Source organism: Pongo abelii, chromosome 20, assembly GCF_028885655.2.
Source record: "Pongo abelii isolate AG06213 chromosome 20, NHGRI_mPonAbe1-v2.0_pri, whole genome shotgun sequence".
Lineage (NCBI taxonomy): Eukaryota > Metazoa > Chordata > Mammalia > Primates > Hominidae > Pongo > Pongo abelii.
In genome coordinates, this window is record NC_072005.2 from 64309566 (window position 1) to 64324497 (window position 14932).

Consider the following 14932-nt stretch of genomic DNA (forward strand, 5'->3'; position numbering starts at 1 on the left):
ATCTATCAGGGTCATCAGAAAACTTGCCTAAGACCCCCTTTATTTGTCTAAGGTACTGCAATGATATGGGAACTTGAATTCTAGTAGCACCACGTCCATTGGGCGTTTCCTGCAGGGTCAACAGTGAAGTTGGGGTTTCTTGTGTGGCACAGCTAGAGGAGCTGATACTTGGCTATTGGAGGCCCCAGATAAGGGATGGGGAGGTAGAGCATCCAGAAGCTGCATTTGAGGGGGTTTTCTGACTTTGGGGTGTTGTCCACTGTGGGCTTGTCTGATATGACTGTTAAGAGGGCAGAGTCAATTTTGCAGTGCTTACAAAGAGCTGGGCTGTTTCACAGGGCAAAGAAGGCTTGCATATAGGGGACCTCAGACCATTTGCCCTCCCATGTGCAGAAAAGATCTAGTTGTTGGATATTATTGAAATTAACACTTCCCTCAGCAGTCCAGGCCTACCCATCCTGGAGCTGGTAAGATGGCTATGTCCTTGTACAGAAGAATATAAGCCATTTTTCTTCAGTCTCAGAGTTAAAAGTCTCTGTCTCAGGATGCACTCAAGAGGAGTGCAGACTGAAGATGGTTTGTTACCTGTTTTAAAAAGAGTAGGAGAAAAGGCGTCCCTTGGTCTTTTTCCTTTTTTTGGTGTGACCCAGGGTGGAGAGAAAGATCAAAAGTGCATCCCACTTCTCTTTCTTCCCATACTCTGGGTCCTGGCCACCATCATAGGTGTCACCCATGGATGCAAGCATGACCTTCACCCGTGGATCTGGAAGAGCTAGTTGGGTGTAATAGTCATGCTTACCTGTATGAGGACCTAACTCTCCACCCTGCTGGTTTCCTAGTCCCAAGTGGCCCATAAGGCTCCCAGGGTACCCTAGCAGTCTGGGAGATATTGTATTTGGGTGAGACCCTTTAATGGAGGGAGTGTTTTAATACTATCTCTGGCTTCCCTTGCTATGGCCCTAGCAAAACATTGAGATCCCAGAGAATGGGACCGATTGACTTCCAAATATGAAATCTTTTTATTTAAATGCCAATGTAGTTCAATGCAGAACAGGTGACTCAAAAGAACATAAGGATTGAATGGCTGTTCTCCTGACTGTTAAAGGTACAGCTTTGCTGTTAACAGATGGAGCATGGAGATTAGTCCCTAACAGAGGCACACAGGAGGGAGAGGAATTGGGGAACTAAAGGTTTTGCACAAAGGGCAGAAAGGGCTCCTTATGGAGAAAAAATCCTATTTCACTTGGTGGTGCTGTAGGATCTGAAATGTTAAATAAGAACTCTGACCCCAAATTCTTTCCAGGAAGAAGTTAGAAAGAGAGGTTTGGGCTTAATAGTCTGTCCCCATTGTATGCCTCTGAGAAGAAGAAAATTAACCTGTCTCATAATGGAACTGTCTAGATTCATTGGGCAGTCCTGAGTTTTACATGGAGGAAAAACACAACCCAAATGGAGAGGGACAAGGGTATTCACTCAGCGTGAAATATCCCCCCTATACAGTGCCATGAATGTCTGTCATTAGGGACAAAAAGCTCTCACTAGTTGAAAGTTTAGACAGAAATCCTCTAATTGTTCTAATTAGATCAAACCTCTATAGTAAACAGTTCAAAAATTATAGTGTCAGGGAATCATCTTCATGGTTGCTGGACTTGTCATCAACATGCCCAGGATCTAGAGTTCCATCTTCTGGCCTATCTGGAAAATCTCACAGCCATCTACCCAGTACTTCTAACTAACGATAGCAATCCCAAAGTACCAAAACCCCTACTTATTCAGTGGAACTCTCCTGCACTTGATTCCACCTGAATGTCCCCTTCCACAGTTGCCATTATACCTGGACTTGAAAAGTTGAGTATATCTCCAGTGCATTAATGATTCTTTTGCACCCACTACTGTGTTAATGACACAAAAGCAGACATTTCCCTGTGATGCTCCGATCTAACTATAGTTACCAAGTTTCCAAGGCAACAGCAAGGTAAATGGTATTTCACGTGTAGGCAAGGAGACCATATATAGTGTCTTCTCCCAGACCAGAACACACGGGAAAAAATGACTGCCTAATCTGGGTGGGTGGGAGTACTGTTTGCTTCTGGAAAACAAGGTTTGTTTGACCACCCCCACTGGAACAGGGGAAGAATATCTCTATAGACCCAACTTGGCAGCAAAGGATAGACATTACACCCTGTAGGGCCTCTATTTATGCTTCAACTGGACTCATTTTTGTTTGTGGCCATGAATGAGAAGTCACACACTGTAACTACTACTGGCTCCCCAGGGAGTCATCTGTTCTTTTAGGAGTAGCTTTCCCTTAAATATCAAAACCTTGGAAGAAAGATAAATGTATGTTGACCACCCTTGCCCCTTCAAGGGTCACAGTCTATAACCCAATAAGGCCCAGGAACACCAGAAGTCAACAAACAATAGGATTAATTCTGGTGGGAATCAGGGCAGCCATAGGACAAGCAGCACCCTAGGGTGGCTTTGCCTACCACAAGTCAACCCTAAAGAACTTGACTCAAACTCTAGAATCCTTAGCCACCAACACAGGTCAGGCATTACAAGCAATTCAAGAATCTCTAGACTCTTTGGCAAATGCAGTTCTTGATAACACACTGGCATTGGATTATCTACTAGCGGAACAAGGTAAAGTCTGTGCAGTTAATAAAACCTGCTGCACATATATTAGGCACTCTGGACAGGTTAACATTCAAAAGATCTATGAGCAAGTGACCCTGTTACGTATATTTTCTTTGGCTCTTGCTTGTTTAACCTCTTAGTAAAGTTTGTGTCTTCTAGATCAATAGTCCCCAACCTTTTTGGCATCAGGGACCAGTTTCGTGGAAGGCAATTTTTCCATGGATGGGGTATGTGGGGCTGGGGCTGGGGGCTGGTCTCAGGATGAAACTCTTCCACCTCAGATCATCAGGTACTAGATTTTCATAAGGAGTGTGCAACTCCAGTCCCTTGTGTGCACAGTTTATGATAGGGTTAGCACCCCTATGAGAATCTAATGCTGCCGCTGATCTGACAGGAGGTGGAGCTCAGGCAGTAATGCTCGCTCACCTGCCACTCACCTCCTACTGTGCAGCCCATTTCCTAACAGGACATGGACCAGTATCCACAGGAGAGGGGTTGGGGTATCCTGTTCTAGTTCCAGGTAAAGACAATGCTGGCACAAGGCTTCCAACCCATCCTTGTCTACTATCCCAGAGAATGAAAGTGTCCTTCCTTTGGGGACCTTAGATGTGGTATCCAGGGATTTTTACTCCTTTAGTGCTAGGCAGGGCCTAGGCCCACAAAATCAACAGCAAGCAGTCACAGAGCCCCCTTAAGATTAAAGAGGAGTATCTAATCTCTGATGGGAGAGTGAGATAGGAGGCAGGACTCCATACCAGACTGAAGACTGGCTGAAACAGGGAACAGGCACCGAGAGCATATCTACATAATACACACCCACCATGGCAGTTTACCATCACCATGACAACACCTGGAAATTACCATCCCTTTTCTAGAAATTTCCGAATAACCCACCCTTTACTTTTCATGTAGTTAAAAGCAGGTATAAATATGATTGCAAAACTGCCCCCTGAGCTGATATTCTTGACACAGTGCCTATGGGGTTGCCCTGCTCTGTAGGAGCAGCCACAGAGTTGTAACCCTGCTGCCTCAACAAAGCTATTTTCATCTACCACTAGCTTGCTCTTGAATTCTTTCCTGAGTGAAGCCAAGAACCTTCTTGGACTAAGCCCCAATTTTGGGGCTCACCTGCCCTACAATGACACCTGATGTCATACCTCTGTGCTTTCTAAAACCATCTCCCTTACCACTGGAAGAATATAACTTAGGCCTCAGGAAATGAGGACAATTCATGCTGACACAAGGAGCTCTTTAAAAAATAAAAAAGCAGCTGGGCGCAGTGGCTCATGCCTGTATTCCCAGAACTTTGGGAGGCCGAGGCGGCTGGATCACCTGAGGTCAGGAGTTTGAGACAAGCCTGGCCAATGTGGTGAAACCTCATCTCTACTAAAAATACAAAAATTAGCTGGGTGTGGTGGCACATGCCTATAATCCCAGCTACTCAGGAGACTGAGGCAGGAGAATCGTTTGAACTTGGGAGGTGGAGGTTGTAGTGAGCCAAGATCATGCCACTGCACTCCAGCCTGGGCGAGAGTGAGACTCCATCAAAAAAAAAAAAAAAAAGGCAGTATTATTTAATAAGATACCTGGGGGATATTGATGGACATGTTACCTTGGAGGCCTGCCTAACTCAGTCCCTTCTTTGAGAACAATCCACCATCCACAGTCCTGTTAACCGATCTCTGGGGATACCTGACCCAACCAGGCAAGATCAAGTTTTCTTGCCTGAATTCTGGAATAAGGACCTCACACAGAGGGCAGAGTGTGCTGGGCACTAGGGTGAGGATTTGTGTTTAAAGGGCTGCTTCTACCCCAGTGATCCCCAGTGCACACACAGGGAGACCAGGCAAATGCATGTGAGACCAAAACAGAGAATACAGCAGGACCTGTGGGTAGAAGGAGAAGGGCTGGAGATGCCTTTCTCACCAGGCAGGTATGTGCAAGAGGATGGAATCAGAGGACTAGGGTCACCCACATGGGACAGAAATAAAGCTTTACCCAGCAAGACCAAGGGTCCGCAGTTCTCCAGCCTCACATCTTGGTGCAATGTCCTCTGGGCCAGGCCCAAATATCCACATTTCTACCAGACGAAGGTCAGGGCCATGACCTTGAAAGGCACCAATGCCTGGCAAGTCAAACAGAAAGTTAACCTCAGACTGTTGGATATTAGAACCTATTGCTTGGTCACTGGGAAAGGTGCAGAGAACCAGGACATCTGAGGGTTGAGCTCCACATAGGGCACAAGGGTGAGGGACACTGCCTCTGAAACTAGGGTAACTGTGGCAGAGGGTAAATCCTATGATGGGGGATGTCATTTCCAAGTTAAGGTTTCTGCTACCCAGGCTCCTTCCGATTCTCTACCTCCCACATGTCCTCCTGCACTCACATTGAATCGTCCCAAGTAAGCTTCCAGGTTGCTTGCCTGGCTCCATGCTCTGACAATCGTGCTGCAGAATGCAGCTGTTCCTTCTAAGCCAGACTATGCCTACACTGTCACACCTTGTACAAGGAGATTGTGTGTTGTGAAAATAGACACAGCCAGTTACTAGATGTTTAGATGCACTTTTACCACAGGTGCATTTGTTTTGCTACTAGCTCCTCCACTTTCTATTAATCATACCCCAAATTTCTGTACCAATTATGTCCCATGCTTAGCTCTCATCAGCTTGAGTACCACCATCTATGGAATCATGGGCATCAGGGCAAATGGTTCCTTTGCAGAAGCTGGGGAAAAGCTTCGTCTCAACATTGCTGGGCATTACAGCCTGTAGGAACAATGCAACAAATCCATCTTATTCCCCAAAGCACAGGAGCCTGTCATAACAGCCGACTTGTCCTCAGGATGACCTCTGGTCCAGAGAAAGTGTAGGGATCCAGGCCACAAATTAGGACAATCAAATTCTTGCATTGTTTCCTCGGAGGCCTTGAGCAGCAAGGCAAAGTGGACTAAAACCAGAACAAGAACTACTGTCATTTTACTTTTCCTGCACAGGCCAACAACACTGGGGCCCCACAAAAGCTGTCCATTCCTTTATGTAACAGCCCAAATGTGTTTTCCAGCCACCTCACACAGTAAACCAAACCCTAAGACCACACATAGATTTAAAAATAAGGCCTTTATTACCACGCAAACCAGAGAAATGTGAGGCAGCCAGTTACTAGGTGGTGACTTGGAGGCTGGAAAAACTACCAAATGTTGTGTGAGAACAAGAATTTCCACGAAGGGAAGCCTTCCACATCAGCTTCCAGCAGAATCCAGGCTAGGCCCTTCTGGCCAAAACTGGTCAGATGTATGCTGTAATCAGTCAGAAAAGGGAAGGAATTCCCTTTAAAGGCTCAGACTGCTCAAGGAATTTCCTCCAAGGAATGGGAGAACACAGGTTATCTGCCTCACCTTAGTATGCAAGGGTGACTAATGATTTAACTCTGGCAAAGGCCTCCAGCAGTTTAGAACATGCAAAGGAGCTCCTGCAAGACACATATGCCTGGAACTCATGGGAGTCTGACCCATCGGAAGGTCTAGAAGTATGAGGTTTAACTTTAGGCAGATGGCTCCTTCACAAAGGCTCTCTATAGCCATAACACTGAAGAAAGAGATGGCACATTCCCTGCAGGTCTAAGGCTTTTATCAGGTGTGGAGTTTCAAGAGTTAAACAATGTTAGCTCTTGGGCTGTAGGGTTTTCCACATTTGCTGCTGTCACGAGGCCTCTCCACAGTGTGAGATTTTCGGTGGAGAATGAGGCCAGAGTGTTGTGTAAAGGACTTCCCACATTTGCCACACTCATATGGCCTTTCTCCTGTGTGAACCACTTGGTGCTGAATGAGGCTAGACTTTTGGATAAAGGATTTCCCGCACTGTCCACAGTCATAAGGCCTTAATCCAGTGTGAATTTTCTGGTGTTCAACGAGGGTATAGCTTTGTCTAAAAAATTTCCCACATTCACTGCACTCAAAAGGCCTTTCTCCAGTGTGAGTTCTCTGGTGCCTAACAAGTTTAGATTTGAACATAAAAGCTTTCCCACATTCCCCACATACATAAGGCCTTTCTGCAGTATGAACTTTGTGGTGTTTATTGAGGGTGGTTCTTTGGCTAAAGGATTTTCCACACTCATCACACTCAAAGGGCCTAGCTCCACTGTGAATTAACTGGTGCTGAATGAGGCCACACTTTAAGCTAAATGATTTCCCACACTGGCCACACTCATATGGCCTTGCTGTAGTGTGAATTCTCTGGTGTACAACAAGGCTGAAGCTTTGTCTGAATAATTTCCCACATTCACCACACTCATACGGCTTTTCTCCTGTGTGAGTTCTCTGGTGCCGAACAAGAGTGGATTTGGACCCAAAGGCTTTTCCACATTCATCACACTCATAAGGCCTTTCTCCAGTGTGAATTCTGCAATGTTCAATAAGGTTGGAACTTTGGCTAAAAGATTTCCCACATTCACCACACTCATAAGGCCTTTCTCCAGTGTGAACTCTGTGATGTTTAATGAGGGTGGCTCTTTGGCTAAATGATTTCCCACACTGACCACACACATAAGGCCTTTCTCCAGTGTGGATTCTCCTATGATCATTCAGATGAGAGGTTTGGCTAAAAGATTTCCCACATTCACTGCACTCATAAGGCCTTTCTCCAGGGTGGACTCTTTGGAGCTGAACAAGGGAGCACTCACAGCAGCAGGCTTTCCCACATTTGCTAGATTCATAAAGCCTTTTTCCAGCGCAGACTCTAGGGTGAAAAAAAGTGTGTTTGTGGTTGGACTCTCTCCTGCATTGACTCCACTTGTAATGACTTATTCCAACATGAAAGGCCTCCTTACATTTGCTGATTTTGTTTGGCTTCTCATAGTTAGCAATAGCCTGAGGCTGAAGAATGCCCAATGGGGCTAGGAAGTCCTTCCCAACCTCACTGCTGGTGAAAGGCATTCCTGACTCATGGAATAGGCAGCACTGCATAAATGAGGCCTTGTCCGTGTCACTTTCCAAGGGTTTCTCTGCCCTATGATGCTTCTGGTCCTGGTGAAAGACTGCACATGCCCCAGTCAAGTATGGTTTCTGCCCAGGCAAATTGGTCAGGTGCAAAATGTCAGTCAGGAATGGGACACACATGTCACAGGATTGAGTCTTCTGGGTGGATGGACTGGCCTCTGGAGTCCTGACCTGAGGTACTCCTTCTACAGAAACACTTTGCTCAGGTGTCTCTTCATCCTCCATCCCATGCCAACAAACTGAAAGCAGAGAAACACTGATGAAATGCATGTTGACTATGATGGGAGTGTATTAATCATTTAAAAAATTATTTTCTGAATAATTGGTGTTCTGACATCTTAAAAACTTTGCTGGCCTGAGCTCAGGAGTTCGAGACCAGCCTGGGCAATATGGTGAAACCCTGGCTCTACTAAAAATACAAAAAATTATGCAGGCGTGGTGGTGGGTGCTACTCAAGAGGCTGAGGCACAAGAATTGCTTGAACCTGGGAGGCAGAGGTTGCAGTGAGCCTAGATTGCACCACTGCACTCCAGCCTGGGAGACAAAGCGAAACTGTCTCAAAAACAAAACAAAACAAAATAAAAAACGTTGCTAGCTGGGGAGAGAATGGTGCTTCCAGAGTGAGCCAACTCTTAAGAGATAGCAAAGGGCTCAGCAAGGAGTGTAACAAATACACAATCAATCCAGAGCCCATACTCCCAATCACATTTTCTATGTGACTTGGATGCTTCAGGAGCTAATATTCCTCTGCTCTAGTCATCCCAAGGTCAGGCAGGAGACAACTACGCCTAGTAAGCCCCTTTGCCCCAAAGCAAACTACTCAAATTACCCAATCCTAAACTGTTTATCATGTCTTGTGTTACCTGCAGAAACCCCAATACAGGCTGTGGCTTATTATTTTCCCTCCTCTCTTGCTTCTACCTTCTGACCACTGAGCACTTCCTCATGTGGCCCTGCATGGCATGGTGTTCACATGCTCTTGCTATTGCAGGTGATAAATTCCTATGTCATTGACATTAACCTCTCTGTATTGGCACTCTACTACCTCCATTAATTAAAATCCTGTGGGTACATAACAGGAAATGGGAAGAACCTTCACATATACATCAAGGAATGAATTCATAGGATTGCTTTGAAGCAATATTGAGGAGCTGAAAGCAGGATAAGAAAGAGGCTGCTTGGCAGTAGTGGGCCTCTAAAGATCACAAAATGGGGAGGCCTCACCAAACACACGACATAAGAATGGGGTGCAGCACATAAGGAGAGGCAGGGTCTCCAATCTATTCTTTTGCCAAATCCTGTGGCAAGATCTTGTCAGCTGGTGGCACATGTATGCTGTGCTGAAGGCTGGCATTATTCAGGCCAAAGATAATGCAATTGGAAGTGAGTGGGAGATTCCAATTGCGATCTTGTGTTCAAGAAATATTTAACTGGCATATGCACAACTCACAACACACTGTGAGTGGGTCAGTGTTGGAAAACATGCTGGGGGGACAATGCAGAGAAACTGGTGACACATGGAGGGCAGAAAAATGGGGGCAGCATGAGGCCAGATGTCCCAGATGAAGCAATAAGCCAGCAAAGTGTCAAGGAAGAGAAAGAAAACATAGAAATGAGGTGTGTCCAGTGGCATTAGCACCAAACTCTGGATGACACAGGGCAAATTCCTGGTAAGATTAGAAAACAGGCTGGATGCCATGTCCTCACCCAGATGCCACTGACTGAGGCCAGGCTTCCTCTGAAGCCATATTCCCATCTTCACCCTTTCCAACAACCAGGGCTTTCCCACCACCTCTAGATGTGCCACTACTTGGGACTTGAATGAAGCAAGTCCTAAGGGAAAGCTGGGACAGGTGAGTATCCTGCAGTGGCCCAGAGCGACTCAGCACCCTTGAGAACACAAGAAAGAAAATTAATATCACACAGATCCTTGAAGGAGGTTCTGGCAACAGCAGCTCATGGTCCATGTAAATACTGACAAGCAAAATTCTGCAAATTCCTAACACAGGTAGTCAAAGGAAATGTCATCTAGGAGGCAGAAATTGAGACACAAAGTACCATGAATATGGACACAGCCACCCAAAGAGGAAGTGAAGAAGTAAACTGAGATGCATTAGGCTGACTCAAGACACCTAACAGCCAGACCCATCCCTGTGCGTTTTGGGACAGCAAATGTCAGGGCTGATTAAGGAGTGCAATGATTTCATTCCTTACACCACAGCACATGTGCCAAGACAGTGGGGAAGTCAACAGAGCCCATGGCCCAGCAGAGCTGCCTCTGAGGAAAAAGAGGATAGACGAAGACCAGGACACGAGAGTGGGTGTGAGGGCCTTACCCAGCGCGGTTATAAGTGCAAAGTTCTCCAGCATCACATCGCGGTACAGGAGCCTCTGAGCCTCATCAAGGAGCCCCCATTCTTCCTGGGAGAAGTAAATGGCCACGTCCTCAAAGGTCACACAGCCCTGCCATGATGGGGATAGATCTTTCCATGATCAGATTCTCTCCTAGGACCCCAAGTTCACACCCCCCACACATCCTTCCCCTGCTTACCCCCATCCCTAAGCCCCACCTCAGAGGAGATACCAAGCCCTGGTGGCACTGATTCCTGCCCTCTCCTCATGGTCCCATCATCACTGTGTCTTCCCATAGCACCAACAGGCAGGTGGGCCAGGAAATGCCATTTAAACTCTGGGTCTAGCATATAGGGCTGGATTTTGTCTTGTCAGACAGTTCTCCTGGGGTTTCCAAAATTATGCCTCTCACATACAAACAATGATGAGGTTTGCCATCATTCTTATACCCTCAATGCCATGGCCATGGGTTGTTCAGTTCACACTTCCTCTCCATATGCACATCACTCTTTGAAGCACGCACTCTCTCAAACAATTTCAATCCCACAGCTATTTCCACCCTGTTGCCCCACACCATAGGCATCTCTCTGGCATCCCCACGATACTTGGAACGCAACATTCAGAAAGTGCTTGGCAAACTGAAAAGAGGTCCAGTGCTACTCAGAGGCTGAATGGTCCCCACTGCCAAAGGCAGCCCTTCAGAGCCCCATCCTGCTCTGAAGGCCTCCCTGCCTGACTCTGTCCCTTTCTACAACCTCAGTCACCCAGAAATACCTGGGGATCTGACACCAATGGCCCTCTTCCACTAGTGCTGCACTTGATGTCCTCTCTGAAGTCACAGCCTTCCTCTCCTGCTAACCCTCATTCAAACTCTGCCCCAGAGGACCCCCACACCTCAGGCCCAGTAACTCTCCCAGATGACCACCTGTGCCCCTCAACTTATCCACCTCCCTGAAATTCCTGACACCTCAAGGGTTACCACAAAACCCTGGTAGATAGATCCAGAGTGCTGAGTAAGCACTAGTTCTGGTCTCAGTGTCATTTTGTCTCAATTACTTCCAAGCATTGATCTCATGCCCACTCTTCTCCTAGATCCTTGGTCACTTGCCAGATCATCCTTGCTCTCACACCCTACCATAGCCACCTCTCTCCCATACCTGTCTTTGTGATTCCCACCATGACCAACCATGTCCCCAAGCAGAAGAGCCAGTAGTGACCCCCAACCTTCCTTCCCTGGGCTGATAATAGCATTACCAGAGTGATCACGATTCCACCTCCTAATTGTGTCCCAAGCTATACCCCTAGGCAAGTAGTGGCCACCACCTTTTAAATGTCTCTATCCTGAATCCCTCACCACAGTTCTAGTCCTGTAAGATAAACTATCCACTTGATATCTAAACTAACTGTTCTTTGAAACGTCTCAGACTCTAAAGATGTCCCATTGGGCCATGTTGAGATGATGATTTTTATAAAAAAATTTTAAAAATAAAGATGTTCCATATCAAAATTTCTGATTATCTCTAGAGATAACTGACTCTACTACCAACTTTACAATCCTCACTAGTGGAGCTTCCATATTTCCAGGTGCCAAACCCAAACACCCTGCTTTTACCCCTAAATCCTACTTTTCTATCTCTTGCCTTCAACATCTCAAAATCCAGGCTTCCCTACTTAAAAAAACTGATCTAGAATCCAACTACCACCTCCACAGCCACCACACAAGTCCAGCCACCAGTAACACTCACCTGGACTACTGCAGCAGCCTTCTTCACTATCTTCCTATCTCATACCTCACACTCAGCCTGTTCTCTCAGCTTGGCCACACACAGGGAACCTGATGAGACCTGGATCAGATCACATACCTCCTCTGCCCCCAAACTGTCATTGCTCATCACACACTCCAGAAGAAACACCCGACAACTGAGAGCCATTTTTTGTCTGATTCCTGCATCCCAGCTTTCAGTTCCCATGAGAAAGAAAAAAGCTGTAGTTTCCTAAACCAGCTCAGCCTGACTCTCAAGCACTTGCTCATCTGGTATCTAAGCCTGAGACAACGTCCCACACCTTACTTTACTGGTTCCCAGCAATAGGAACCGTTCTATACCAGCTTCCAGCCTGGATGTATGACCCTGGGATTGATGTTTGTTGAGGATTCCTAGAACCAAGGACCCAAAGAGTGCCAAGAGAAGACTCCCAGAACACAATCTCAGAGACAAACACTGGGGTCAGCACCAGTGAGGGCCCGAAACACTCTCCACTCACCTGTGTGAAGCCCATAAGTTTAGCTTCTGCAGTCATGGGAACCTGCGGGAAGAGGAAGGCTATGAGAGGCAGGTAACTATGGTGGAAGCTCCATGGGCTCATGCCTCCATGTTTCCCTGCGCAGCCCTGGAGCGAGGTGACTTGGTGATGACTAAATTATCATTGCTCCTCAGTTCCGTGTGACTCTCACCTGCTCTGGGACCTTGCACAAGGACTCAACTTCCCTGTGCCTCGGTGCTATCCCCCTTCCAGGCTGTTCCAACTCTGAATAACTTTAGGAAAAATTTGAAAAGTCTAACTCAGACCATGTGCCTCATCTGTTCACAACCACCCATGGCTCTCAGCGTCTTGAAAAGAAAGAGCCTCCCTTTGCCATTCTGGCGTGAACGCTACTGGCTCAACCGTCCCAACAAGATTCACAGAAACCAGCACCTCCGCCTGCCACACCCTCCACAGCCCAAGACACCAGGCTTGTAAATGGGAGCCCCACCCGCGAGGGCCTCATAGTCCTGGACTCTGGGGCGAGGCTGCAGGGACGCAAGCAGGCGTCCCTCACGCAGGGTGTTGGATTTCCGGCGGGGAGGGCAGGTGAGGCCCGGGGGACGCAGCACTCACCGAAGTCGAATCCCTAAGCAGGGCCGCCGCCATCGGATTGTGAGCGGAGCGGGGCCAGGAGCGGCGGGCAACCCGGGGCGGGAACCCAGTCACGGCTGCCACCAGCGCCAGCGACCCACGGGCTGCTGCGCAGCGGGGCGACCCCCGCTCTGTGCCGGAGGCAGCGTTTCTAACTCACGCGGCGTGGGCCAAGGTAGAGAACCACCAAAAGGACCATCTCGGAGCGGTGCCGGAAGTTCCGCCTTACCGTATGCAACAAACGGAGACAAGTCTGGTCCTGAACGTTGATTGGCTCCGCGTCTTTGCAGCTTGGCGCTCGGCATTACGGGTAACGTAGTTCTCAGAAGCCCAGAGTTCCAGTGCCCTCCCTGAGATTCACCCGGAACAAGGGCTAAGCGGCGCGCGGAGGGCGCTACGAAAACGCGCGCACCAAGAGCGAGACAGGGACTTGCCGCTCCTTAAAGGGGCCGCTGGCCGATTTCCGCAGCCCCATACTCAGCTAAGCGCCCACGTGGCTAGAGACGTTGATTCAGGTTCAGAAAGCTAAGGCTCGGGATCCACACGGACGCATCACTCCACGGGGCCGCGTAGACACCGCGGCCGCACCGCGGGAGGGAAGGAGACTCATTCCCCTCACGTGCGGGGCCGAGGCGTTTGAGGCCATTTCGGTGACCTCATTGGTTCCGTAGGCGACAGAAGCGACCTACCGGTCAGGCTCAGGAACGCCGGTCCGGGAGGCCACATGGGGGCCACGCCCCCTGGCCGCTCCTGCCCTAAGCCTCCAATGGTCCCCAGGTGCAGGAGGCTGGGCCGAGAGGTTCCTGAGGCAGGGTTCCTGGGTGGCTTCACCCGGCGGACACTTCCTCCAGGGAGGCCCCCCGGGCGAGCTGAGAAAAGGGTGTTTCCTTGACTAGCAGGCCACATGAAATGCAGAGAATCGAGTGTCACCACGAATGAGCACAAAGGTACTGAACGCTGGGAAACGTCAGGACAAAATCATAGAGGAGTCCACCAGCCACTGACCTGGAATAACAGAGTCATCCAAACGTGCAAAAGAGAGGAGAGTGAGTAAAAGGAAAAAACGGTCCTCAAGGACCAAAATGGCTCTGACCTCTTGAGCTCTGAAGAGATTCTGTTGCTGTGAATGTGTTGGACTCACTGCTTGTGTCTGTGCAGGAAAAGGACCATGGAGCTACTGGCCCAGCCCATGAGGCCCAAACTCATGAAGTCAGTTGCAGAGAATATGAATAAGACTAGAAACGTTAAACATCTAGCTGGTTTGAGCAAAGAACAGTATACATAATTTATTTTCACACTTACATTTTTGCTGTTTATTTGACTAGTTACACTCATTGGAACAAAGATATTTGCCAACAGTTGCAGGATTCAGCAGAGAAAACAACAGAAGCCAATGAACTTTGGGGGATCTCATTCTGAGTTCCAACCACCTAGAGAAACTGGGACAAAGCTTTATGGCCTGGAAGCCACTGAGGAGACAGGTGCTGCTGAGGGGAACCACTCTGGCCACTGTGAAAATAGAAGAGAAGTTTGCATCCAGCCTCATCCAGGAAATAGTTCAATCCAAAAGCTACTATTGTATGAGGGATCCCTCTAGAGAAAAGCACAAACAAATTGGCAAAGGCCAGTTGGTTGAGAATAAGGTCCGTGGGTCTAATCTTGTGTCCAGTAAGCAAGGTGAAGTTACAAAGACAAGGAAGGAGTTTCCAAGGATTCCCACTCCCATCTGAGTGAGAAAGGCAAACCCCATTTGCAGATTGGCAGGAGCCATCACATTAATATCTATAAGACATTGATTTTAATTGGTGCCAGAACAATGAGGAGCTCAACAAACAAAAATATGTTGGCCGGGTATGATGGCTCATGCCTGTAATCCTAGCACGTTGGGAGGCTGAGGCAGGAGGACTGCTTGATGCCAGGCATTCAAGACCAGCTTGGGCAATATAGCAAGACCCCATATCTAAAAATACAAATTGCTGGGCATAGCGACATTGAGGCCAATGAGCTATGATCACACCACTGCACTCTGGCCTGGGTAACAAGGCAAGACCCTGT

General features: G+C 47.9%; 1 protein-coding gene and 1 pseudogene across 1 annotated transcript; both read right to left on the minus strand.

Annotated features, from left to right (window-relative positions):
• Positions 1-5734: 5734 nt before the first annotated feature.
• Positions 5735-13133, minus strand: ZNF416 (zinc finger protein 416). The gene is made up of 4 exons (XM_024238236.3): positions 12860-13133; positions 12245-12286; positions 9967-10093; positions 5735-7869 (listed from the first exon to the last, which is right to left on the minus strand). Exons 1-4 carry the CDS (start codon positions 12890-12892, stop codon positions 6287-6289), a joined length of 1785 nt encoding a protein of 594 aa, XP_024094004.3. The 5' UTR covers positions 12893-13133; the 3' UTR covers positions 5735-6286.
• PONPYGV1R-PS1929 (vomeronasal 1 receptor ponPygV1R-ps1929 pseudogene) lies at positions 13770-14648 on the minus strand (annotated as a pseudogene).

Excerpts from the sequence above, each read along its gene's own strand:
- ZNF416 (XM_024238236.3), bottom strand. The coding sequence starts at position 12,892 with ATGGCGGCGGCCCTGCTTAGGGATTCGACTTCG. Across the intron at positions 12,287-12,859 it reads TGCTTAGGGATTCGACTTCG|GTTCCCATGACTGCAGAAGC; the intron begins GTGAGTGCTGCG and ends CTCTTCCCGCAG. Across the intron at positions 7,870-9,966 it reads TGCACTTATAACCGCGCTGG|TTTGTTGGCATGGGATGGAG; the intron begins GTAAGGCCCTCA and ends CTCTGCTTTCAG.